The 25,509-nt window shown below is 42.4% G+C and overlaps 1 protein-coding gene across 1 annotated transcript in view; it reads right to left on the bottom strand.

The window, feature by feature from the left end:
- ARHGEF38 (Rho guanine nucleotide exchange factor 38) overlaps positions 1-25,509 on the bottom strand; it is a 115,637-nt gene that overhangs the window by 54,426 nt on the left and 35,702 nt on the right. The window contains exons 3-6 of the mRNA XM_088479478.1: positions 22,185-22,308; positions 18,281-18,428; positions 11,248-11,265; positions 604-803 (exon numbers count right to left, since the gene is read on the bottom strand). Coding sequence (XP_088335604.1) covers positions 604-803; positions 11,248-11,265; positions 18,281-18,428; positions 22,185-22,308 — 490 coding nt within the window. The remainder of the gene's footprint in view (positions 1-603; positions 804-11,247; positions 11,266-18,280; positions 18,429-22,184; positions 22,309-25,509) is intronic.

Below are 25,509 nucleotides of genomic sequence, written 5' to 3' on the forward strand. Positions count from 1 at the left end.
CTCATATTGAGAGTCGACAGCAACTGATTCCAAATGCAAATGTCACACCTAGAATCAACTCCAGACCTTTTACCTGCTTAATTGATAATGAAATAAAGAGGGAATAGCCCACACCTGTCCATGAAATAGCTTTTGAGTTGATAGTCCCATTACTTTTGGCCCCTTAAAAAGTGGGAAGCACATATAGAAACCGTTGTAATTCCTACACCGTTCACCTGATTTGGATGTAATTACCCTCAAATTAAATCTGAAAGTCTGCAGTTAAATCACATCTTGTTTGTTTCATTTCAAAGCCATTGTGGTGGTGAATAGAGGCCAAAATATGAAAATTCTGTCAATGTCCCAATATTTATGCACCTGACTGTATGCGCAGCTCTATTGTTGTCAATGACATGGCGAATCGCGCTGCGCATACGCAAGCAGATACGCGCACTGCGTATGCAACTGCGCCTCCGTAGAAATGCATGGTGAGATCGCAGTGTGCGCTATAGCATAGCATGTCGTATGCAGTCATGGGGAATCACATGACGCAATACATATATCATACAATGATACTGGGTCCATCTGCATGTCAATCTTGAATCGTCATGTCTGTTACTGTACCTAAATCCTTCCGTCTCTTCAGCTCATTAATATTGCCATTAATATCTCTGATTGCTGTAAAGGCGTCCTGTAGTGTCCTGTAGTCTGGGTGACTCGGGGGAGTGGAGTTCAGTAGTTCACATAATAACAGAGGATATTTCATCACTCGCTGGATTGGTTTAATTATCAGGGAGCCCATGTCCAGCAGATTTGGTTTACTTCTAGGTGGCAAAAAGAGGGACATGTTACACTACAGTACACTCAATAGACAAGTATAACAGTTCAACTTATAAACAACAGTCAAACCTGGAATATTATTTGTTTATGTTCATAATGATGTCCCAAAGTCTTTGTCATATTGGTGCTGCATTAGCTGTGCATTATCGTACATATGGCAGAGAGATATCATTAGTCAGCAATGCTAGACCATCTGAATAACATTAATGCCTATGTGCTAGCTACAGATGGTTATATTAATTATTATTATTAGTAGCAGTAGTAGTAGTAGCAGTCCCGAAGCAATATCTTACTATAGAATGTAAGCATCAGTGCAGGGCACTTAGGGCCTGATTCAGAGCTGAACGCTCTGACCAGAGCGCTCGCTCTGAATCAGGGCCCTCCTACCTTTTTTTGGAGCGTCCTCATGGACGCTCGCATAGCTGTGGGTTACCACCCACAGCTATAGCGAGCGTCCATGATGATGGTCGCGATGGTCTTGACCATCGCGGCCATCGGGCTTGCGACTGAGACCCTGCGGTAGGGTCCTGGAGTGATTTTGGCTCTATCAGAGCCAAAATCACTCCCACTGACATCACTAGTGATGTCAGTGGGGCCGGCTTCCCATGGGAATGCCTCCGTCTGGCAGGCACGCCCACCAAAGGGGGCGTGCTGTCAATCAACATTGACAGCACGCCCCCTTTGGTGCGAGACCCGGAGCGATAGAGAGCCCGTCGCTCGCCGGGTCTCGCGCATGCGCACGACGGAGCTCCCTCCGTCGTGCGCATGCGCAGTGGGGGAACATCGACCCGCTTGCGAGCGTACTGCCGCTCACGAGCGGGTCTGAATGACCCCCTTAGCTCTTTATCTGTATATTAATACCCAGATAATGTTGTCTTGTGTGTGTGTTTGTCCCAACTGTAAAGTGCTGTGGTCTATTCTGGCACTTCTCAATAAGTGCTGCTGTAATAATAATAATAATACATTCTCCCTGCACTGACGCTTACAGGCTAATTACCGAATAATTGAAGGTAATTTAATGAAAATAAAAAAACTGTTTCATAGTTAACAACAATGCATTTCATTATTACAGTGATATCGTTGTAATTTGTAGATAAAATTTAAGCACAGACACATTTTAATGGCTCCTAGGAGGTACATGCAGTAGAGGAGCAAAAGCTATAAGCAGGGCTGCTGTGTGATTTTCCGGTAGGGCTGGACGGGAGTCACTCTCTCCGCTGTGGCATAGACGCCGTGGGTGGAACCACGGGGAAGAACACCATGTGATTGCTGTAAAGGCTGCGACAATCACCTGATGTGCTTCCCTGTGGTTCTATCCATAACGTCAACGCCACGGGGAAGAATGCGTCAGTGGTCACTAGGTTGACTTGGTAACCAGGAAGCTAGGTGAGCTACCAAAATGAAAGCTGCGAGCTACGGGTTGGAGACCTCTGTTCTATAGTAAAATGTTGCTTTGATTCATAAGTTCCACATATTGAATATTGGTCAAGACAGATTGCAGTGTGAAAAGTGCTTATTGGCCACATGATCCAAACGGTATGCAGTCAGTATGTTGACATTAGAATGTCAGCAGTTAGTATGTCGAGAGGTATGATGTCGGCATCATAATGCCAACATCTGGAAAATATCAACATTGACAGGATGCCAACATATAAAATGTTGTCATTGTCAAAATTAGCTTTAGGGTTAGATTTAGGGGTTCTGATTAGTAGGGTTAGGGATAGAGGTAGACTTACCTTAAAAACACTGAATCCTGAATGTCAAAATGGTGAATGTCGACATAATGAATATGTCAACATGTTTACCATTCTCATGATGAATGACTACATAGCATACTGAACCTGATCCAGAAACATAGCAATGTTGATTTAGGGATTAGAGGGTTGAATAGAGAAAGAGAATTATGTTGTGAGTGAATTGCGAGGAGGGGAGGAGGTGATCTGGAAGAATAGCTTAGGGACTAGGAAGATTATGAAGGTGGCTTGAGACCATGATGACATTGCCTAAATTTGTGTTAGGTAGCAAATTCAACAGAGTGTGTTCAGCCCCCAAAAGTTATGTAATCAGGAATATCCGTTAGGCAATGAAGCTGGGTGGGTGATAGAGATTTTGTGCAGAGTGGTGGTTGAGATAGAAGATACAGCATTCTATGACAATGGAAGACATGTACAGTATGTTAATGTCATTTTGTTATTGGCTTTGTATATTAGTCAAAGTATTTTATTTCAGATTCTGCAAAATACAGGCAAGTGATGTAGACAATGGCAAATCTGTAATAACAAAACAATGTATAGAAACACTTCAATGCGCTTTGTAAAAAAATTCAATATTTGCAATAAAATGACAAACTTGTATACTCTCCTTATAATGTAGTTTTCAATAGGATAGGTGTCTTTTCCACTCATAGAAGGATTGTAAACGATAATCAAAGCATATGTGGAGAGATAAGTATGGAAAACATTCTTTTATCTCTCCACATATACTTTGATTATCGATTATCTATTTCTGGTTATAAGGGTGTAACCATTTAGTTACATTTTAGTGCTGCATTGTGTTTTTGAGCGCCTATTTGTCGCCAGATACTATCTTTCTTGATCAATGGCAAATCTGGGCAGTATTAAAATAATTTATGCAAGAAATATGAATCTAGACGCTGCATTGAAAATAGATAGGACTTCTGGTGGGTGGTGCAGTTAGTATGGCCATGTTTTAAACTTGCTACAAGACTCCAATAACATGCTATATACTTCTTTTTCAGATGCCCTCCCACAATATGGCCCCCATTTACTAACGAGTTTTATCACCAAAATGAGTGATAAATTTCCCTGTGTGTGATAAATGGTGCTCCAGCCAATCAGCTCCCAACTGTCATTTTTCTAACAGTTGACAGTTGGGAGCTGATTGGCTGGAGCACCATTATCATACACAGGGAAATTTATCACTCATTTTGGTGATAAAACTCGTTAGTAAATGAGGCTATTTTGCCTAGCAAAAAGATACGTCCAAGCATCTAATTAAAGGATTCAACACCTCTTATATCCTGATAAATCAGCCCTACAAGATGTGGAGAACCACCACCATTTCAAGCTGCAGTGGAGCGGAAAATTCCAGAGCGTAGCAGGCCTCATAGTTACAGCTTATCTTGTGAGTACCACCCAACCACTCAGATATCGGGGTGAGACTGATTGCTCCTGGATCACCCTTAAAGGCACCTGTTGTTACTAGATGAAGATACAACAGAGTGCACACTGCCTGTGGTATCAATTACATGATTGGTGCAGCAAAGCACACTTTGGCTTACAAACACCATCCAATCCATTTCTAAGCTCCTTACATCATTTCAAGTATTCCATTCTGCGGAATTTCTTTATCCTTACAGTGGGATACAGTTGTCTAAAAAAATGGCAAATGTGTATTAATTGATCATTACCATGGTTACTAAAAGGTTACAGGAGGAACTGTGATGCTGGAATTGCCTCATGGTATCTTATCTTGGCAGGGCCAGTCTAATGAAGATAATTTATTTTACTATAATATTCAATCTCTTATCATACAAGCCACTACCTCTTTAATCTAATATGGATATCAACTATTTTATCCACCTACATGATTATGAAATTCCTGATGCTTCTTGGGATAACCATTTGCTTTAGACCACCAGAAAGCTCTGGCACATCTTAAGACATCAATCATAAAGCATCAGTAAGTTTTAATGGCCATAAATCTATTCACCTACCCTAAGTGACATGGATTTCCAGATTGGCATGGCTATTTATCTTTCTTATTTTGAAAATTGAGGCCCCCACTTACTAACGAGTTTTATCACCAAAATGAATGATACATTTCACTGTGTATGATAAATGGTGCTCCAGCCAATCAGCTCCCAACTGTCATTTTTCTAACAGATGACAGTTGGGAGCTGATTGGCTGGAGCACCATTTATCATGCACAGTGAAATTTATCACTCGTTTTGGTGATAAAACTCGTTTGTAAACGAGGCCATGAGTTTGCTATCTTGTAGTGGTCAATTGATAAACACCAGTAATTGTAACTCCTTTACTTTTAGAAAGTTATAAGATCATATCCGATTGCATTCCTCTAGCCCAACGCTATATTAGTTTGGTCAGACGAGCATTCTTAGATTTAGATTGAAATGTGTTAAAACAGTCCTATAGGGCATTGACAACTAAATATATAAGTATGTATATAGCATTATTCCTTTATATATTTCATCAAATATATCTGTGACAAAATAATACCCCTTTTACACCGGAGCTACAACCCAGGTTTTTGAAGGGTTAACCCGGGCAGCTCCCTGGTGTAAAAGGGGACAGAGTTGGATCGCCGGGTCGAGTGACACTGCAATCCAACCCAGGTAACTAGCAGGGTTTAACACGGGCGTAGCCGTGAAACCCTGCTGTGAGAACAGCGCACTCCGGGTCACGATGACCTGGAGTGCGCTGCTAGCCGGCCGATTGGTCCGGCTTCAGTGGCGCTTGGAGATGACATCATCTCCAAGCGACCACTTTCACTCTGCAAAAGCCGGGTCTATGCAGACCCGACTACGGTGTGAGCGGCGCTGACACGGGAATATCCCGAGTCAGCGCCGGCAAAATTCCGGGTCTGATCCGGAATTTAGGTGGAAAAGGGGTATAAATGATTTTTACTGGGTATATCACCATCCTTGGCCTGTAAAAATATCATACTATAGAGGTAGACCTCTTCCACTGCTTATGGGATTGTCCTCTCTGTAGTTTATACAATTATATAAAGAACAATAATTCCATCTATTTTGAAAGTACTGGGTGAACACTATTCCAAAATGAAAATAAGACAGGGCCATTCTTTGAAGTATGTAAATGGTACATTGGGATTCTTCTTACAACTATATACACTGAACTCCATAATTCTCTGAAATATATTATATGATATGAACTTAGATTATAGGACAGTGACCTCCTAAACCCGTATGAACATGTTACGAATGGTCCATCCCTGTGGTCTCCATGGCATATGGGTTTGCTTATTTTCTTGTACTCATTACTTCTATGATCACTGAGTCATCTATGGTAATATATGATGCTGTGTTTGTCACACATTTTTCTTGTGGTCAATTGAGTTTCTGTTCAGTGTACCTACAGTGTGTTACCATCAGTTCAGGATTTCTGTATTTTGCAGTTATATGTTTTGTAGCACTTCAATAAAAAAAATCTATTAAGAAATAAAAAAAAGAAAATAGATTGTAAGAGGCAGTCTGGTTAGAGCAGGGGTGGGGAACCTTTTTCTGCCGAGGGCCATTTTAATATATATAACATTATTTGAGGGTCCGGTGCAGGCCACGCCTCCTCCGCGTGATGTCACATGGGTGCGGGGTCACAATCGCCAGTGATTAAAGATGCTTCAGGGAGCTGTAAGGGCAGTTGTGTGACCGTTTGAAGCATCCTAAGGATGCTCCTGGCAGCACTGCTGCATGGATCCTGGCTGCAGGTTGCCATTCTAGGCACCCTGCTAGCCAAGTGAGGCTAGCAGAAAAAAGCTCCAAGGGCCAGACCAAATGATTCTGCTGGCCTTATACAGCCCTCAGGCTTGAGGTTCCCCATCCCTGGGTTAGAGGAATTCCATTAAAAAGGGAATAGCAGTAGCGAATAAAGTAGATAATCATTCCTCCCAACTTTTAAGAATTAATAAGATGACCAAAAAGGGGATGGGCCTTCGCATAAAAGGGCAGGCCTGGTGAAAACTGGGTGGTCTGGTTTACGTTACTTGCGGCACCCCTTTTTATGTTACTGTGGGGGCATGCCCAACACTACACGAGATGCTGGGCAGCCCCCAGGCTCTTCCTACACTAGTGAACAGATGTTGTGCACATGTGCACGGCATCTGTTCTACCTCTGCTTACCCGCTGCTCTGCTATGCAGGGCAGCGGTTTGTGCTCCCCCCAACTTCCCCCCCACCGTGGGACACTGCGGCCCGTGGGTGGGACAGCGGGACAGTCCCAGAACAACGGGACTGTCCCGCTGAATTTGGGACACTTGAGAGGTATGGATAATTAGTGCATGCATTAGAGGTTTTGCAATGTCTTGTGTGAGATGTGTGTGTATTGAGGAGGCAGTGTGATCTGTGAGGGTGAGGCTGGGTGAGGGGACAGTGCAGTCTGTGAGAGGTTAGTGTGATCTGGGGGGCTGTGTGAGGAGGGGGGCCTGTGTGAAGGAACAGGGTGATCTGCGAGGGGGGCTGTGTGAGGAGGCAGTGTGATCTGTAAGATGGGGGCAGTGTGATCTGTGAGGGGGGCTATGTGAGGATGCTGTGTGATCTGTGAGATGGGGCAGTGTGATCTGTGAGGATGCTGTGTGATCTGTAAGATGGGGCAGTGTGATATGTGAGGGGGGCTATGTGAGGAGGCAGTGTGATCTGTAAGATGGGGGCAGTGTGATCTGTGAGGGGGGCTATGTGAGGATGCTGTGTGATCTGTGAGATGGAGCAGTGAGATCTGTAAGAGGGTTTTGTGTGAGGGGGCAGTGTGGAAGTAGTGTGATCTGAGAGGGGAGCAGCGTATGCGTGATGCTATGGGGGGGTAGTGTGTGTGATGCTATGGGGGCACTGTGTGAGACTATGGGGGGCAGCGTGTATGTGAGGCTATGGGGGACAGTGTGTTTATGTGTGTGAGGTTATGGGGGGCCAGCGTATGTGTGTGTGTGAGGTTATGGGGACAGCATGTGTGTGTGAGGCTATGGGGGGGGGGGCAGTTTGTGTGAGGATATGGCAGCAGTGTGTATATGAGTCTATGAGGGCAATGAGGGGAGGGGGCGCCAAAAGAAACTCACGCCACTTTGTCTAGAGCCAGCTCTGTGCCCAGCATATATGCCCGGTCTGTTCCCTCCGAACCAGTCATCAGATATATAGGAGGGGTATAAGCAGCATGTATAGGAGGGAAATAAGCAACAAATATAGGAGCGGCATACACAGAATGTTTAGGGTGGGCATAAGGAGCTTGTATAGAAAGGGAATACACAGCATGTCACATGGGAAATGACAGCTGTGGGATTTGACTTTCTGGTCCCGCAAGCAGCATGGATCAGACGGAGTCCAGAATGCAGGACACGAGCCAACTAGCAGCACTGTGGCTGTCCTTCTGGTCTTCCACACAGGCCTCCCTCCCCTCTGCTTCACAGGGATCCATCCAGCTGCCAGCACTACAGTGTCCATTATAGCAGCAGAGCAAATGTAGGTGCTAAGTGGTCAGATGTTTAATGCCTGTCCTGTCTGTGTTCCATACCCAGTGTCTGCCTATCCTGTCTGTGTTCTATATCCTGCATCTACCTATCCTGTCTGTGTTCCATATCCTATCTCAGCCTGTCCTGTCTGTGTTCCATATCCTGCATCTGCCTATCCTGTCTGTGTTCAATATCCTATGGCTGCCTGTCCTGTCTGTGTTACATATCCTGCATCTGCCTGCCTGTCCTGTCTGTGTTTTATATCTTGCATCTGCCTATCCTGTCTGTGTTCCATATCCTTTCTCAGCCTGTCCTGTCTGTGGTCCATATCCTGCATCTGCCTATCCTGTCTGTGTGCAATATCCTATGGATGCCTGTCCTGTCTGTGTTCCATATCCTATCTCAGCCTGTCCTGTCTGTGTTCCATATCCTGCATGTGCATGTCCTGTATGTGTTCCATATCCTATGTCTGCCTGTCCTGTCTATGGTCCATATCCCATGTGTCTACCTGTCCTTTTTGTGTTCCATATCCAGTTGTATCTGGCTAATGCAGCTGGTTCCTTTGGGGGAGCAATAAAATGTATTCTGCAGCGTTTTTCAATGGGCCCCTAACATTGCATTCCCCTGTTGAGCCCTTCATGTCCCATTCCGACAATGCTCCCAATGCATGATTATAAAGGGTGCAACTAATTTGTAAGTTCAACAGGGATTGTTTTGCAAATGTTTACTCAATGCAAGGAGGTGTTTTACAGGAAAAAATACAATACAATAACATACCAGTTTCCTTTTCCCAATAAAAGTAATGTAAATAAAATTGCAGTAATTATTTATTTTTTATAATACATTTCTATTGCTACCACCTTGTGCCCAAAAATGTTCATATACAGTATATATATATATATATATATATATATATATATATATATACAGTATTATATATATATATATATATATATATACACACACACATGCACTACATTATCAAGCTAGCAATCATAATGTACAAGGGACTTACTTGGATGCAGGATGTGCGGTGCACATGGGCCTCTGGGTCCAGGGGGGTGCCACACCACACACCCTGCACCCATATTTTTTATACTTACCTCTTCGAAGTACCGCGTCAGCTGTAGCAGCACTAAACAAAACCCTGTGGTGGCCATTTTTCTGGCAATTTGCGCAAATGCAGTAGGGAAGATGGCTGCCACGCCATTTACCCCATGACCTGCGCACGCGCAGTAGACTCTAGGCACAGGGAGAGAGGAGGGGGCCCTGGATGGGGAATGAACCCGGGCACCCTCCTCTCTTAATACGCTCCTTTGAATTGGTAATGTAAACAATTTGTAAATATTATTTATTTCCTATGCAAGTTATAGTGGAAATATGATAATTGCATACTTTTATCTTAACATGTAACAAATGTGCAACAATTCAAAAATACTTACATTTTCTGCTCTGAATGTAAAGATTATGGGCCAAATGTAATAGGGTGAGAGTATAGAATATGTGAGAGTTGAGCAGTAAACTCTCACACTTTTTAAACTCAGCCAATGTAATAGAGTAAGAGAACATACAAACTCACATGTTTTTAGACTAAGAAAACTCACAATTTAAACTCTCATCCAGATATTTTCTCATTTTAAAGATAAAACTCGACCAATGTGAGAGATTACTGCTAAACTCTCCCATTTTCTATACTATCACCCTATTACATATGGCCCTATATGCTCTTTGTAAGGCAGTGAATACTTGATGTATCCCAGTGTGTGCTCTTATTAACACATATGTCCGAGGCTAAGCTGAATGGTCCGTGACTTTAGGCATTACGTATGAATAAATCCCAACCACTTGGTGTCTCCAGACACTGCCTGTTCTACAGGTAGCTGCTAGTGCAAAGATGCTGTGTGTGATAGATCACAGCTTGGAGGGTACATAAATGTATTTCTTAACAGTTTGCTATCATACCACTCCACCATTAAAAACAATATACCCTTTATTGACATGAAAATAATAAATCTGAAATCAATTCAATACAAAGCGCTGATAATTTCTATCGAAAAAAGAGAAAAACAATCATATTACAGGCAAACAAATCACCAATCTATTTTGCAGTCTGCGACAGCATCTGCTATTTTTCCCCCTCATGCCTTACCTACAGTACATTTACATAAACATTAGGAAAGTTGTAGCATACACTGTAACGTTAGGGGACCTACTGTATACAATGGCAGTGAGCTGCAGTCATTCCGACCACTTCTAGAGTACCATTCCATCACAACATCGCAGAGTTTTCTTTGTACCTATAGAGGTGTGCAGAAAACCTGCAGCTAACAGTGATGTGTGCACATCGCAACTTCACATTGCCATAATGCAATATCCCCTTAATAGTGTAATGTACAGTCAGGTCCATAAATATTGGGACATTGACAGAATTTTCATATTTTGGCCTCTATTCACCACCACAATGGCTTTGAAATGAAACAAACAAGATGTGCTTTAACTGCAGACTTTCAGATTTAATTTGAGGGTAATTACATCCAAATCAGGTGAACGATGTAGGAATTACAACGGTTTCTATATGTGCTTCCCACTTTAAGGGGCCAAAAGTAATGGGACTATCAACTCAAAAGCTATTTCATGGACAGGTGTGAGCTATTCCCTCGTTATTTCATTATCAATTAAGCAGGTAAAAGGTCTGGAGTTGATTCTAGGTGTGACATTTGCATTTGGAATCCCAATATTTATGGACCTGACTGTATGTATTATTATATACAGCAAAAGCGTAAAAGAAACAACTCTCCTGCAACAAAATTTTCAATTTTCATAATGAATTACGCCTATGCCCTATAACAGCTGGCATAAAACAACTGCCTAAGTTTGTATTATTATGGGTACATTTTAATTTATTAGGGCTTGTTTAATAACACGGAGCAATGTACATAAATTAGATTTAATCTGTAGTGAATGATGATATTGTAGCTTTTATTCATCTTGAACATCTTAGAAAATGAACGTCACAATTACATTGGCTGCTGTGTTACAGCATCAAGGTATTCAATGTGGTCATAAATACTGTAAGCTCCTGTTATTTCTCTGTGCTTATTGGAAAGCTGTGGAACCTTATTTTCTTCCTTAGTGATATTTCTTGCTGTATGTTTCATTACCTGATGAATAAAAACTTATATTGCAAATAAAGAAATATTGAAATAATACTTACTGCTCTTCATATATTTTTCTGTGGAGTAGAAAAAAAGAGATGGAAGAGAGTTTGAGAAAACAATTCAGACAGCTATATTAAAAGAATCAAATACAAATAAGACAATCCGTCATTTCATCAAATATTTTTAGGGAGGATTTATTTGTAGGTACTTAAAATGCATTCCAGCTATAAAAGGAGGTTTGTGTTTTGCAGCTGTATAGTGTTAGAGGATACAATGAAATTGAAGCAATATCTTTTTAATTTTCTCACCATTTAAGTTTCAATAATCTTCTGAATTAAACATTTTCCACCTGCACTAACTTTGTAGTAATCAAAGGATAATGTATTAAAGATGTGATTACGTTTCTGAAGACTAAATAAAAGACAATTTGCAAACACTCCATGTTGTATTAGGAAGAAGTGTATGGGTGAAGGCAGTGTTGCTAGTCAACCGTTTGTACTTGTCTCATTAATTCAGGGGTTGATGTACAGTTGGATACAATTTATATCTTAAGCATAGATGTAAATTTCATCCTGAAAAAAATATGCAATTTATGCATTATACAGAGCTGCAGGTATTTTAATGCCTGTGAGTACATAAAATAATAAGAAACTATAAAAACGTAAGATATACGGAAAGCATTATATTTGATTCAAGAGCATCAATAGCTAGCAGTGTGGTTATATGTGTTGTAGAGGGGATTAGTTTTCTGACTTTGTGAAATCCCACTGTATTAATAGACATGATATGCTGCTTCTGCTTTTGTCATGTTACAGCATTATAAGAGCAAGTTTTAGTCATCCCTTCGATTGCCAGTAGGGATCAAAGAAGTGCCCCTCATGCGTACTCCAGAAATTAGGTAACCAATAAATTGGTGAGAGTTGTGTGTATTTATTTGTACTGTTTTATAAATTGGTGTGTGTATACTTAGGGTTAGGCACCCTCCCGGGAGTGTTAGGGTTATGCTACGGGGAAGGGGGGATTGGGTTAGACACCCCGGGGGGAGGTTAGGGTTAGGCACCCCCTTGGGAGGGATAGGTTTGGAGTGCTGGGAGGGGGAGTTAGGTTTAGTTACCCCCAGGGGTCTTAGGTTTAGGCACCACACCAGGAGTTTTAGGGATAGGCACCACCTAGGGAGAGTTAGAGTTAGGGGAGGGTCACCCTATTTACCACCTCCGGTCAGGATCTTGAACCTTCGGGCTTCCGGCGTCGGTACGAGAATCGATGGCTATTCAGCCGTCGGTATTTCAAACCGATTCCCATAATAGATCTATCGTAATTATTGATTTGCACCTCCTTCCACTCCTATATAGGTTGGAAGGTACTTGCTGTACTCGGGCACCCCTATTCTGCCTCTTTAATTGTAGAGAGATGCAACAGACAGATACAATTCATAAAGGTCAGCTCTTATTGGGAGAGCTCTCCTTTGCTTAAATGTACATGCATATGGCGTTACTGAATCCAAAATGCGATGCTTGATGCATCCTGCCCAGAATGTGATGGGTTCAGGCAGCTTCCATATCACCAGATCTCCTCTGCACATACTGGCAGGGAGTGCATTGCTGTTAGCTTCCACTAAGTAACAAAATTATTAGGATGCCAAAGGGGCAAGTGAGCGCCCGAGAATAAATGGTGGAGCTTTGGTGCAAGTGTGGGGTGTGAATAGCATGTGGGTACATTCAATGGCAAGTGTGATGGCTTAATGGCATATGAGGGTATTTTGTAAGTAGGGAGGGATTTTGGAGCAAGTAGGATATTTGAGTGGCACATTTTATGATAACTGGGAAGACTGGAAGGCAGGTAGGGGAATTTTTTGCCATGTGAAAGGACTGAGTGTAATGTGATGGTATTTTGTTATAAGTGGGAGGTCTGAGGGCATGCAGGGGCAGTTTTGAAGCAAGTGGAGGGTCAGAGTGGCATGAAGAAGGTTTCAAAATAATGTTGGGGCATTTTGAGAGTAAGGATATGGGGGTGCAGAGGGTGTCTTTCTACTGTATTACTGAGATAATGGGTAATGTGTAATCCTATTGCCATCTATGGAGACTTGCTCACTTCTGATGTGACTGGCAGCATAGCAGTATGGCAGCAGCCTGCAGGATAATCTGTCCTCCCACAGATAAGTGCAAACACATTGGCTTTTTTTCAGGCAGGGGCTAAGAAGCGTAATACATGCATTCACCATGGATTGAATAGATGTAAATGCAGCACTATAAAACACCATTCCCCTGTGCCTCCAAATGCAAATGTGAATAGCTGCTTATAGGGTAAAATATTTATTCACCATGTATTCCATTGTTAACAAAAAAACAACTTATTACTGCAGTTACTGGTGCTTTAAATGTAAATAATGAAATAGTGTTTTATGAAGATTTCAAAAGCAACATTATTCCGACACTCATCCCCTTTTTCCATCTCATTCAGCGTCACATAAAAGCCTACATTCTATCATGAATAACCATTTTCAGCATCTATTTAACATTTTGCTCAAAGCCTGCAATTCAATATCATTAGCTTTTTTCATATTCTTTGATTTCAATACAACTGGGCTGTGGTGTCAGAAAGAGGCATATTTTATGCTTTCAAAAAAAGAAAAGCATTTTAAAGCTATGTGAGAAAGCCTGAGCCATTCCTGTGATGTGGTTGGGAAAAGCAGATTGTTTGCTTTGGGAAGAACCTCTGCAGGCCACTGATCAATCTGCTCTGCAGACAAATACAGTCAGAATGTACTTCAAAACAGGCCAAGGTGTTTGTGCGCCGTCCTTGAAGAAAAATAAATACTCTACAAGCTTTGAAGCATAGGTCATTATTTAACCCCCCAAAAGCACATAGATGAATCAATTGTTTCACATTTTAATTGAAATGGTAATTACGCTTCATTATAAAGTGTCCACTTATGACTGAATTATTGACTATCACTAAAGAGAAAAATAATTGCATTCGGTTACTTTGCCTTCTGGAAATTATCTGTAGTAAGGATATAGTAATTCACGTGTCTCCTGGAAAATACATTGTGTTAGCAGCATAATATTAAGATATTGCCCTTAGGGTTGTAGCGTGGATGACACAACCAAAGAAATAAGACTAGTGACTTCTTCAGGATTGGCCTCGTTGGAATATCAGTGGGCAACCAGGTGTTAATGTTAATTGTAAAATGGGCGACAGACACGCCATTAAAATAAATAGTACTAATGACATGCTATTTGACAGTTCACATTTGTCCATAAGATATGTGTTCCATCTGTATAAAAAAGTTCATCCCTTGCCTTGATGTGCTGCCTTGAGTTAGAATAGGTTGCTTAGAGCAAGAGCAGACTGAAGTTATGGCTTAAGCTATTTGGCCATGCAGTTGAGGCTAATACAATTGGAAGAGTTTGAATGGACTTTCAGCAAAAACAAAAATTTTTACACCAATTAATAAAGACCCTTTAATATAATTAATTAATAATATTGTTCTCAAATGAAACATTAATCCCCCCTAATATATTAATATAATGATATTGCCCTTATTATAAGTGTATTGTGAATCCTTACATTCAGAAAGAAAGTTTTTTTGTATCTGGATAGAAGATCTACAGTTTTTAGATAGGCAGTCAATAGGTCGGCACCAGTTGGTCGACAGGCAATAGGTTGACAGGGTAAAAAGGTTGACCGTGTAAAAAGATCGACACAAATGATCGACACAGAAAAGGTTAACATGTTTTTTCATGATTTTTAGGGTTAGGATGAGGTTAGGTTTAGGCACTTGGCGAAGGGTTAAGGTTAGGCTGCGGAAGAAGACAGTTAGGGTTAGGCACTGGGGGAGGGTCAGGGTCAGGCACTAGGGGGAGGGTTAGGGCTATGTTGAGGATTAGGGGTAAAGCAATTTAAAAATATGTCAACCGTCCTTGTGGCGACCATTTGTGTGTCGACATTTTTACTCTGTCGACCATAACCTGTTGGCATAAGACAATGTCGACCTTTTAATCCTGTCGACTTTTTGATCCTGTACACCTATTGCTTGTTGACCATCTGGTGTCGATCTATTGACTATCTAGACACTGTTGATCTTTTATACTACACCCATGCTTTTTGAGGTATCTCTTCTTTCACAATTACCTGTTTTTTTCACTTCTTGATAAATTGGGCGTTATCTATCTTTTATATGAAAAAAATCAGAATGGTAATGTTTAGAGAGTAGGTACATAAGTTGGTGGTTTTCCAGTGTTTTTGCCTTTAGTAAAACAGCAGTTTACTGAACCACTAGGAAAACCACCAAAAACGATGGTTTTGAAAACCTCCGTTTAGTAAATTTTGCCCCATGTCTAAATTTCTGCCTTTCGTCTACGTGTTTCGTGTGAGGTTTTTCAAACAGCAGCTTGATAGATACAGTGCACAATTTGTATTATTTGCATGTGTAAGGTAGAAAAGGCTGTTTTAGAACTGGCACTTGGAAATAATGTGGCTTAATGTGCAGTTTTTGCTTTTAGTAAATCTCACAGTTTACAAAATGCACAGAAAAAAAAACCTGCCAAAAAGCATGAGGTTCTGCAAAATTATAGTTTAGTAAATTCCCTGTAATATTCTAGTAACAAATACCACCAATATCATCTCCAGTTATAACCACACTGTGCTGATTACTTTGAGTAAGAAGTGATGTTTTCTTTCACAGAATATAGATTTAAATATCTTTATTTTAAGGACAGATTACCTAATTTTTGCTTTCTACAGTTTTTATTCATTTCTACCCATTGAGATAAAGGATATTAAAAACTTATGTCAACTTAGAATGGTTGTAAACTTTAGCGATGATTACATAATAATAATAAAAAAAGTTGATTAATCTCTATAGACTCTAATACAGAAAACAATTTAATCAGAGCTATATTGTAGAGTATCCTAATGCCACTTTATCCACAGGTAGATTATTCGTAATGCATTCTGAGGCCTCTGCACAGTGAGTGAGATTATATATTAGATATTACACACATATTTTAGTAAAAATTATTTATAGGGGAAGCAATGTTAATACATAAAGCTATAAACTTGTATAATACATGTCACTCGAACGTTACCTTTCATATTTACTGACTTTGGGGCTTATTTATTATAGTTAAATTGTGGGAAATTCTCACAAAATATAAGCATCCCCATGATGTAACAAAGAGGGGCTGTAGCAGATATCTGCCATGGTTCCTCCATTTACGACTGCAAAATCTGCCCCCATAGAAACTGATGGATTTATGCTCTGGAATATTAATTGGTTCCCCTTCAGCTAAATCACTTTCAATGTTATGTGACTGCTGCAGTCACTGGTACACAGTGCAGGAGGCTTCTTCAAATGTTACTATAATTGTGTATAGTGCTCAGTATGTATCAGGTGTGCGATATAGGTGTGAACTGTATATAGGTCAACGCTATACAATACTGTGATTACGAGATTCAGCGCAAATCGTGTCATCAAGTCACCTAGGGAGGCCTACAGGAGACTTGCTACCTTTCTGGACATCCGGGAATGCAACCTGATATTTGGAAGTCTCAGTATCAGTATGTGTCAGGTGTGGGATATTGATGTGATGTGTATACTGTAATGATGAATGTGTATCAGGTAGGTGTGAATTGTGTATAGTGATCATTGGGTATATCTGGATATAGGGTATGGGATATGTTGAACGTGGAGTGCGCTACTGCACAGAATCAATGTACTTTCAGGGAGACTTCGTAAGTACTAACCTAAGTAAAGAAAAAAAGAAATCCAAATAGGTGTATTGTAAACAGACATGCCAAGAGGACATATTTGTAGGAGGGTGCAAATTTATAGTTTGCAGGGGGGTGCCGAACACCTTAGCATTGGCCCTGCGCTCTGCTCAGGCTCTATGACCGTAGAGTATATAGCAGTGTATATAACAGTGTATATAACCACTCCACTGGTTAAGTAACTAGGCTGTTCGTAGTTGTAAGGCATCTGCCTGGTGTGTACAGTTACTCTACTACATCCTCAAACCTGTACATACATATTTCCAACAGGATAAAGGTGTAACCTATGTGTAGTGTTTATTGTGTATCAGGTGTGTGTTATTGATGTGACCTGTGTTTAATGATCAGTGTGTATCAGGTGCGTCATATCGGTGCGACCTGTGTGTATGGATCAGTGTATAAGTTGTATGATGTCAGTGTGACATGTGAATAGTTATCAGTGGGTTTATAGGGTAACTAAATAAAGTATGGACTGATTGGAAGACAGGGATAGTTTTTTGCACAATAGATCCTATCACTCTGGTTCATGAAATGAAAAAAGGCTTCACTTAAATGAATATAGAATTAGAATGCAGAAAATAATTAAATTGCCCATCCAGTTTGCCAGTCAATTGCAAAGTGTGTGTGAGTTTGTGTGTGTATGTGTCCTTATAGGGTGGGTGCCATGTCCTGTGGATTTTATAGTCTTTAATTGTATGAGTTCCAACAAGCTCTCTTGCAGAACTCTATGATCCATTTCTAGTTCATACTTACCTACTCTTACGGAAGGTATGTAAGACTCCCATTTTATTGGGTAGTCCCCCGGACCCCCGGAAAAGTGGGTGGATCTCCCGCATCCTACCCACTTCCTAGTGAAATGGGCAGGGTAGGGACATAATACAAGGAATCACGGGTCCATATGAGGTGGCGACTCACGTAATTTTAGCCCCGCCCCTTCCCCACGGACTCGCGGTTCACAGCCTTTTGAGGCAAAGGGGAGGGGCATAATGACATGAAGAGCAAGCATTAGCCAGTTTCTCTCTGTACAGAAGCGCTTCCTTATGCGTCCTTAAGCACTAGTACTAAATACATGGATCTTACAAAAAAAAGTTAAAAAGGCTGTACACCTTAGTAAGGCTGAATAGGTAACACTATTTTCTGTCTTTATATTATATTTATACTTTGCTAATTATATTGATATACAAAATGAACACAATATCCATTTTCCAAACTGATAAAGGAAGGGGATTATACTGTGAAAGGGAGACAGCTGGTAGATGGCACTCTATGGGAGAAACACTAGATACATACAGTATCAAATAAAAAAAGGTTTCGTACTTTAATGTTTGTGTATAGTGTCTTAAATACGCCTTCATCTCTTGGTCTTTCTCATAGGACTCCAGTACAGTGTGTACTTCATCGTGGTGATAACAGTAGATTTTATACACGTCTTCCAGTGGGCATTTAATCTCCAGAAACAATTCACCTACAGAGAGATAAAAGCATTAGAGGTTTGGGTTTCTGTCTTTATGTTCATGTAATAATGTATTGTCTACATCTTCAGTTCTATGGTTCAGGGATCTGGTAGCTTCAAAATGCACAATTACATAATAAAGAAAGAAAATAATTTCCAGTGCTGCCGTTATTATTACGTCCTGCTTTTTCTCATTGTTGCAGACATAACCAGAGAAACTCTGGATGGATAAGGGCAATCCTGTATTTTCTGCATCACACAAGATTTATGTTGGACTTTCTAGATCCACTTGGATCTCTGGAACCTGAGAGGCACCTTAGCAGTCTTGTGCTCTTTAGAAACCTGAGGGCACTGCACTGTGCTTGGGATATACAGTATGTCACAAGTAAGCAGGACTGTCCTACTGGATAGGAAACAGACTTTAGCACCACTCTAGATATGCAGCTTCTGCATAAAACTACAAGGATCGCTTTTAAAGTAGGCTTCTATTATTTTTAATGTGCATAATTTGTGTTGCTTGCATTTTAACATATTATTTATTGATTTTTTTGTTGGGGCCCTGTAAACTATATTTTTTATTGCAGCAATAAGAATTTTTTTTTGTTTTAAAAGTATTTATTTTAAGATTTTAAAACACAATACCATATAACATGTCACCAACATAGTGGGGATAGCCTGGAGATGTTATAGAAAGAACGCAGAATGTAAATATAAAAATATCTAGGAATTGCAGATACCTGAATGATCTTACAGTATCGGAAATATAACAAATTCCAAGTTACTCAGATATGTGTGACTTATAGAATATTATATAAAATTCATTGGTTTCTTTGTCTGATTGTTTGCTTGCATTCTGTAATGCATTCGGACACCCCGGCACCAATTGGGAAGAAACCAATGCGAGGTAGTCCAGTTGGATCCTGGCCAAGTTTTAGGTGGGGTTAGGGTCCTGGTGGGACCTCCTGTTGATGTACGCTAGGCAGAACTTTGACCCTGGGACCATGTTCTGGGCCTTCCACTGGATGGATTTGAATGAACATTTCAAAGAGTGGTAACATTGGATCCCAGAAGACATACTAGCGGGTTGATGTCCCGGTCAAACAGTGTTGGTGTACACTGTGCAGAAATTTGACACGGGAACGCTTGGCAGAACTTTCACCCGGGGAACCTATTGTTGGCCTTCCACTGGATGGATTTTGATGAAAACTTCACAGAGGGGTGGCAATTGGTCTGGGATGCCTAATGAAATGTCTGGGGTCCCGGTTGGACCTCACGGCAGAGTGCGCCAAGCAGAACTTTGACCCCGGGAGCCTGTTCTGGGCCTTCCACTGGATGGATTTGGACGACATCACATAAATTAGACGAAAACTTCACAGAGTGGTAACATTGGATCCCAGAAGACATACTAGGGGGTTGATGTCCCAGTCTACCTCCCGTTGATGTACACTGGGCAGAACTTTAACCCATTTGAATTAAAACTTCACAGAGGGGTGGCAATTGGTCTGGGATGCCTAATGGAGTGGTTGGTGTCCAGGTTGAACCTCATGGTGAAGTGCGCTGGGAAGAACTTTGACCCAGGGAGCCTGTCCTAGGCCAGGGAAATACACAGATTTGTCTGAAAGTCCCAGCATATTCAGCATCATCCTGGGTAATTGAGGATCCCTACAGCTGCCTATTGCTCCACGTCAATAGCCAGAAGCACTCTGACACTGGCGCAGCATCTTTAAGCCATCCACTGCCTTTATACACAGCCGCCTATGCTCCACGGCAAGAGATAGCAGCACTCAGACATCGGACCTGTATCCTTAAGCTGCCCACCGTCTGTTCACAGCGCGGTGTAAAGAACATTCTATGTTGCTGTGTCCCTGCTCCATAATAGCGGACAAGGTGGAGGTGTTAAACAATGCAACTGCATGTAGTTCTAGCCTCCATATAGAAGATGCTGCAAGCTAATTCAAGCAGCAGGTAGAAGTAACCTATTCATCAATACAATGGTGGTGGAGGTCTGTACGAGATGTAGTCAAGAGACTGGCGGCTGTGAGGCTCAGACGAGGTAAGTCTGGGGCAACCGTCCTGTTAGCCGCAGGGGGGGAAGGTTAGGTTTAGGGCAGATAGCGGGGTTAGCGTTAGGTTTTGGGGAGGGAGATTAGGATAGGCACCACTTGGGGGGTTAGGTTTAGGCACTAAGGGGGAGGGTTAGGTTTATGCACGAAGGAGGGGGACTAACAGGGAGGGTTAGTGTGTGGGGTGGAGAGGGTTAGGGTTACCCTACAAAAAGGGAGGGTTAGGGGGGGTAGGCATACTTACCTGACCCCTGTCGGGATACCAACCATCGGGATGCCGCTGTCAGTATTGTGACAGGAGGCATCCCGATAGCCGGCATTACATACCGATTCCGTCTTGATTTGGCTGTGGCTGGGAGAGCAGAACACATTTTTTAAACACATTGATATGTATATATATTGATACTTTTCCCAGTATGTGGATGTGATACAATATATACAATAGATTGTCTCATGCACTTATCACCAGATTTGTTATGTGGTTTTATTTTTATTTTATATACAGTATCTGTACATCATAAATTATATATTTTGTGATTATATGGGCACAATTGAATCTCTTTATTATATCTGCAGCGCTGTTCATTAATATTATTAGTGTTCTGGACCTTCCACTGGATGGATTTGGATGACATCACATAATAAAACTTAAAGGTTTAAACCCAGGCACTTCAGCTAGTAATCAATATAGTTTGCAGATTATAACATCCTACAAACTCTGATATGTTATTTGGGGACCTTTATGATGGTTTGTGTTCTAGCCATGCTCCAGCCATTGTAGAAATATGGTTTTAGGGTCTGATTCACTACGGATCGCAATTCTGCTTATACGCGCGCACCGCAGTTGCTAATATCAGCGGTGCTATTTAAATGTTTGCATTCATATTGCAATAGCATCTTGACATAAGGACGCCCACTTCCCCTTACTCACATCCGTATACTAGGGGGAACATAGCGAAACAATCGGTAACATCGAGTAACATGGGACCCATATGCACAGTTGCACGAGCCCTGACCTTACTCAGAAATTGCTAACAGCCACGCACGCTGTCAGTGCTATGGCTGCTTATGGCCACGCAGTGTATAATTTATGCATGCCCCTGCAACGGCATTGCAACGCACTGGCAGGCCAGTGTTTGCCCCCCCCCATCACCACCCACAAACGGCACTTCTTGTCAATCACTCTGCTCTGGGTTTGCGTAGCCTCTGCAATCGCAGTTCCGATTGCTATTGCTAGTTCGCGCACTGTGATGCATACATATGCACAGATCACAAACATCAACCGATTGCGTGCGTATTAGCATCTGCGTTCTTTGCTGAATCAGACCCTTAGTTTGTTCATTTGCTCATTTTTATCCGCAAAGTCGCAATAGGTTTCCTCACTATTATCCCAATATGAAGCCTACACATTAATACACGTAAAGTAAAATGATTTACTATCTTGTAGGCTTTTTAATTAATTTTTTCCTATATATAAGAAATTGTATTTAGAAGTATCCACGTGAATATTATTTAATTATGATACAGTAATTAAATGCATACATCTAATGAATACTAGTTGGTGCTATTCTAACATCATAATAGAGTGTCCAACTTCAGAGAGTTCCTTTATGTAATAAAAGCTGGGAGCTCATACAAGATCAGTGGCAGTGCAAAAAGAAAACTATTACCTAATGCATATGAAGGGAAATAATTGCTTAAATACCTATCACTTGGTGCTCTGGGTCTACATCTGTTGTAGCTTCTTCCAGCAGGGACACGAGTTTGGCTGATATCTGGCAGACAGACTCAATGTTACTGAATAGGGCATCCACATCAAAGCGTTCTGACTGAGGAAACACAAGATGCACAGAGAAAATCATTTATGTGTAATTATTGCACAAATGCTCCCTCTTTATAGTGTTCTCACTTACAGCCAGATAACCTGTTCAAATTCTGTGGTCAAAGTGGAACATACCTAAGATTAATGGAGGGCAAAGACGACCCTACATTACCAGGGCCGCAACTAGGGGGGGGGGCTAAGGGGGCACTTGACCCGGGTGTAGCACTTGAGGTGGTGCCGGGGAGAGGGTGCCCGGAGGCTAGGTTGTTACTCTTGTGGGTTTGGAGCCGCATCCCGGCCTTGAGAGGCACAGAGACACCGTCAGTCTAATGTGGTGCCGGTCGCAAGCCAATCAGTGCTCACAGACCGGCACCCTATCAGCAGAGGCTGCCGGTCCGTGAGCTCCAATTGGTTTGCGAGCGGTGCCACATTACAATGACGGCAGTACTGACAGTTCCCCAGCATGTGGCAGCCCCGTCTCTCGCCACCCCGAGCTCACCCACCGTACGGCCCTGGCAGGTAAGAGAAAGGAGATGGGGCCTACTGTGGCTTAATGTAAAAGAGGCCTTACTGGGGCATAACGTGTAAGGAGCCTTACTGTGGCATAACGTGTAAGAGGCAGGGCCGGCCTGAGCCTGATTTTTTTTGGTAAGCGGATATAGATTTTGGCGCTCCCTGTTGAAATAAAGCCTCATATTTTGGTGTGTGAAATATCCGGAGTACATGTAATAATGTAAGAATGAATTGCTCACATTTGGGAGTTTTATTTATATATTTATATATATATATATATATATATAATAATTGTATTAAACATTAAAATGAGTAATTAATTTAACTAAAATACTTTATATAATGCAGCCCCCCTCCCTCCCCCACCAAAGTAGTGATAGACAGCCTGACAAGTGGGTTAACTTATCAGCCCTTACCTTGATTCTAAATAAGCTGAGCATCCTAGCCGGAGTGAGAAGTTCATCTTCATTGGCAGTTTGGCACAGTGCTGAAGCACAAGCAGCAGGAGGGGGGGGCAGATGTGCGGTGCCGGTGTGACGTCATCACGCCACTTTGAGCAGCCAGAGGAGTTGGAGCTGGAGATTGGTAGCGCTGCAATAGTCCTCCTGGTCTGTATGTATTCTTGACCAGGTGGACAATTAGACTCTACTCCACTCCGGCGGCATTATGGACCCTGACTGTAGCGCAATGACAAGCGGGCGGCTGATCGGGCTGCTTGTCATTGTGCAATAGTGGTGGGGGGGGCAGTGGGCTAGGAAGGATTGGACTGCGGGACGTTCTTTTATCATCGTCGGGGACGGGGCACCCCGTGCAATCGCATGGCACGCCCACCCCTACAAACGGCCCTGAGCGCAGCCCCTCCTCCCCATCCAGCTCTTGTAACTAAGCTGTGTCACTCTGGGGAGACAGGCAGCGGCTGCGGCACTGGCGGCTGGCTGCACAGAGTCATATAATGAGTCCGTTTGACTCATTGTAATGCTGGCACCTGGTGGTTGTGTGGGACGGCGGTGGGACACAGGAGATGATGCGGCCACCCTTCCAACTTGGCGCCGTATGCGGATGCGTACCTGGAGTAATGGGCCGCCCGGCCCTGGTAAGGGGCATTACTGTGGCTTAATGTGTAAGGGGCCTTTCTGTGGCATAATGTGTAAGGGGCCTTACGGTGGCATAATGTATATGGGGCATTACTGTGGCATAATGTGTAATGGGCCTTACTGTGGCATAATGTAAAAGGGGCCTTACTGTGGCATAATGTGTCATAGGGGACATTACTGGGTGGCATAATGTGTTGTGAGGGGCATTACTGTGGCATAATGTGTTTTAAGGGTCATTAATGTGTGGCATAATGTGGTATAAGGGGCATTACTGTGTCACAAAACTACACACTCTTTCGTCCTCAATGCATCATTGTTCCGGTGTGGGGACAGCTGCTCAGAAAAGCAGATGTCCCCACGATTAGTAGCGCAGCTACAGAAGTAGCAGCGTTACTTACCTGTTCCCCGTTGCCACTTCTATGCATGTATGACGTGAGGTCACGCATGCGCAAAGCCACCAGGGAGTCAGTGAGGAGGCGGCAGTGGGATTCCCATAGGAAGGAGCGGGGCTACGAGAACAAGCGCCATCTGAAGATGGCGCTTGTTCCCGCAGGTAAGATTTGCTGAATATCAGATGGTACTATTCAGACCCCTTATGATGAATGGCCTGGTAACTTAAATATGCGGAAACTACCGTTTCTGCATGTATAACGGGCCCTTTTAGGTATAATGAATAGGCCCCATGGAGTCTGTAGGCAACATCAAAATTGATTTCCTTTTCAGAAAGTGTGTGTACAAGTTTACTCACATTGGGCCTCATTTAGCAATGAGTTTTATCATTCACAACAAGTGATAAAACTCATTGCGTTTGATAAATGGTGATTAAGCCAATCAGTTCCCAACTGTCATTTTTCAAACAGACGACAGTTGGAAGCTGATTGGCTGGAGCACCATTATCATACGCAATGAGTTTTATCACTCATTGTGAATGATAAAACTCGTTGATAAATGAGGCCAATTATTTTGAAGTCAAAACCTGATTAACATGCTTTCAGAATGCACATAACATGCTTTCAGGCAGGGGTGGATTTGCCGCTAGGCAACCTAAACGGCTGCCTAGGGCCCTACGGGTCCCAAGGGGCACGGCCAGGGAGAGGACGCACACCACACTCTGGCTGCCACAGTATAGAAGTCTGCACAGTAGAAGCAGCAAGCAGCACGGACATGGGGAAGGAGGCAGGAGAGGAGGAAGCGGAGCTATAGGTCGGGGCTGGCCCTATAATTAGGCCGAGTATTAGTAGAGGGTCACTCACTTGATCCCTGTTGTTTAGGAGGCTTAGTATGCAGACTGGGAGGCATTGGTAGAGGAAGAGCCACATGAGGAGCCAAGGCCATTCTGCCATGCAGGTCTGCGGCTTAAATACAAATCCATGGCAGGTAAGTTTAGCAGGGAGGAGAGAAAGGTGCTGAGAGACGAGGGGAGGTTGGTCTGCGCTGAGAGGGGAGAGGGTGTCTGTGCTGCAAGGGGAGGGAGTTCTGTGCTGTGAGGAGACGGGGTCTATGCTGTGAGAGGATTCGGTCTTGTGCTATGAGAGGAGAGAAGGTCTGTGCTGTGAGCGGAGGGGGTCTGTGCTGTGGGGGGAGTGGGAACTGCTGTGAGA

Source organism: Taudactylus pleione, unplaced genomic scaffold, assembly GCF_031769625.1.
Source record: "Taudactylus pleione unplaced genomic scaffold, aTauple2 ptg000236l, whole genome shotgun sequence".
Lineage (NCBI taxonomy): Eukaryota > Metazoa > Chordata > Amphibia > Anura > Myobatrachidae > Taudactylus > Taudactylus pleione.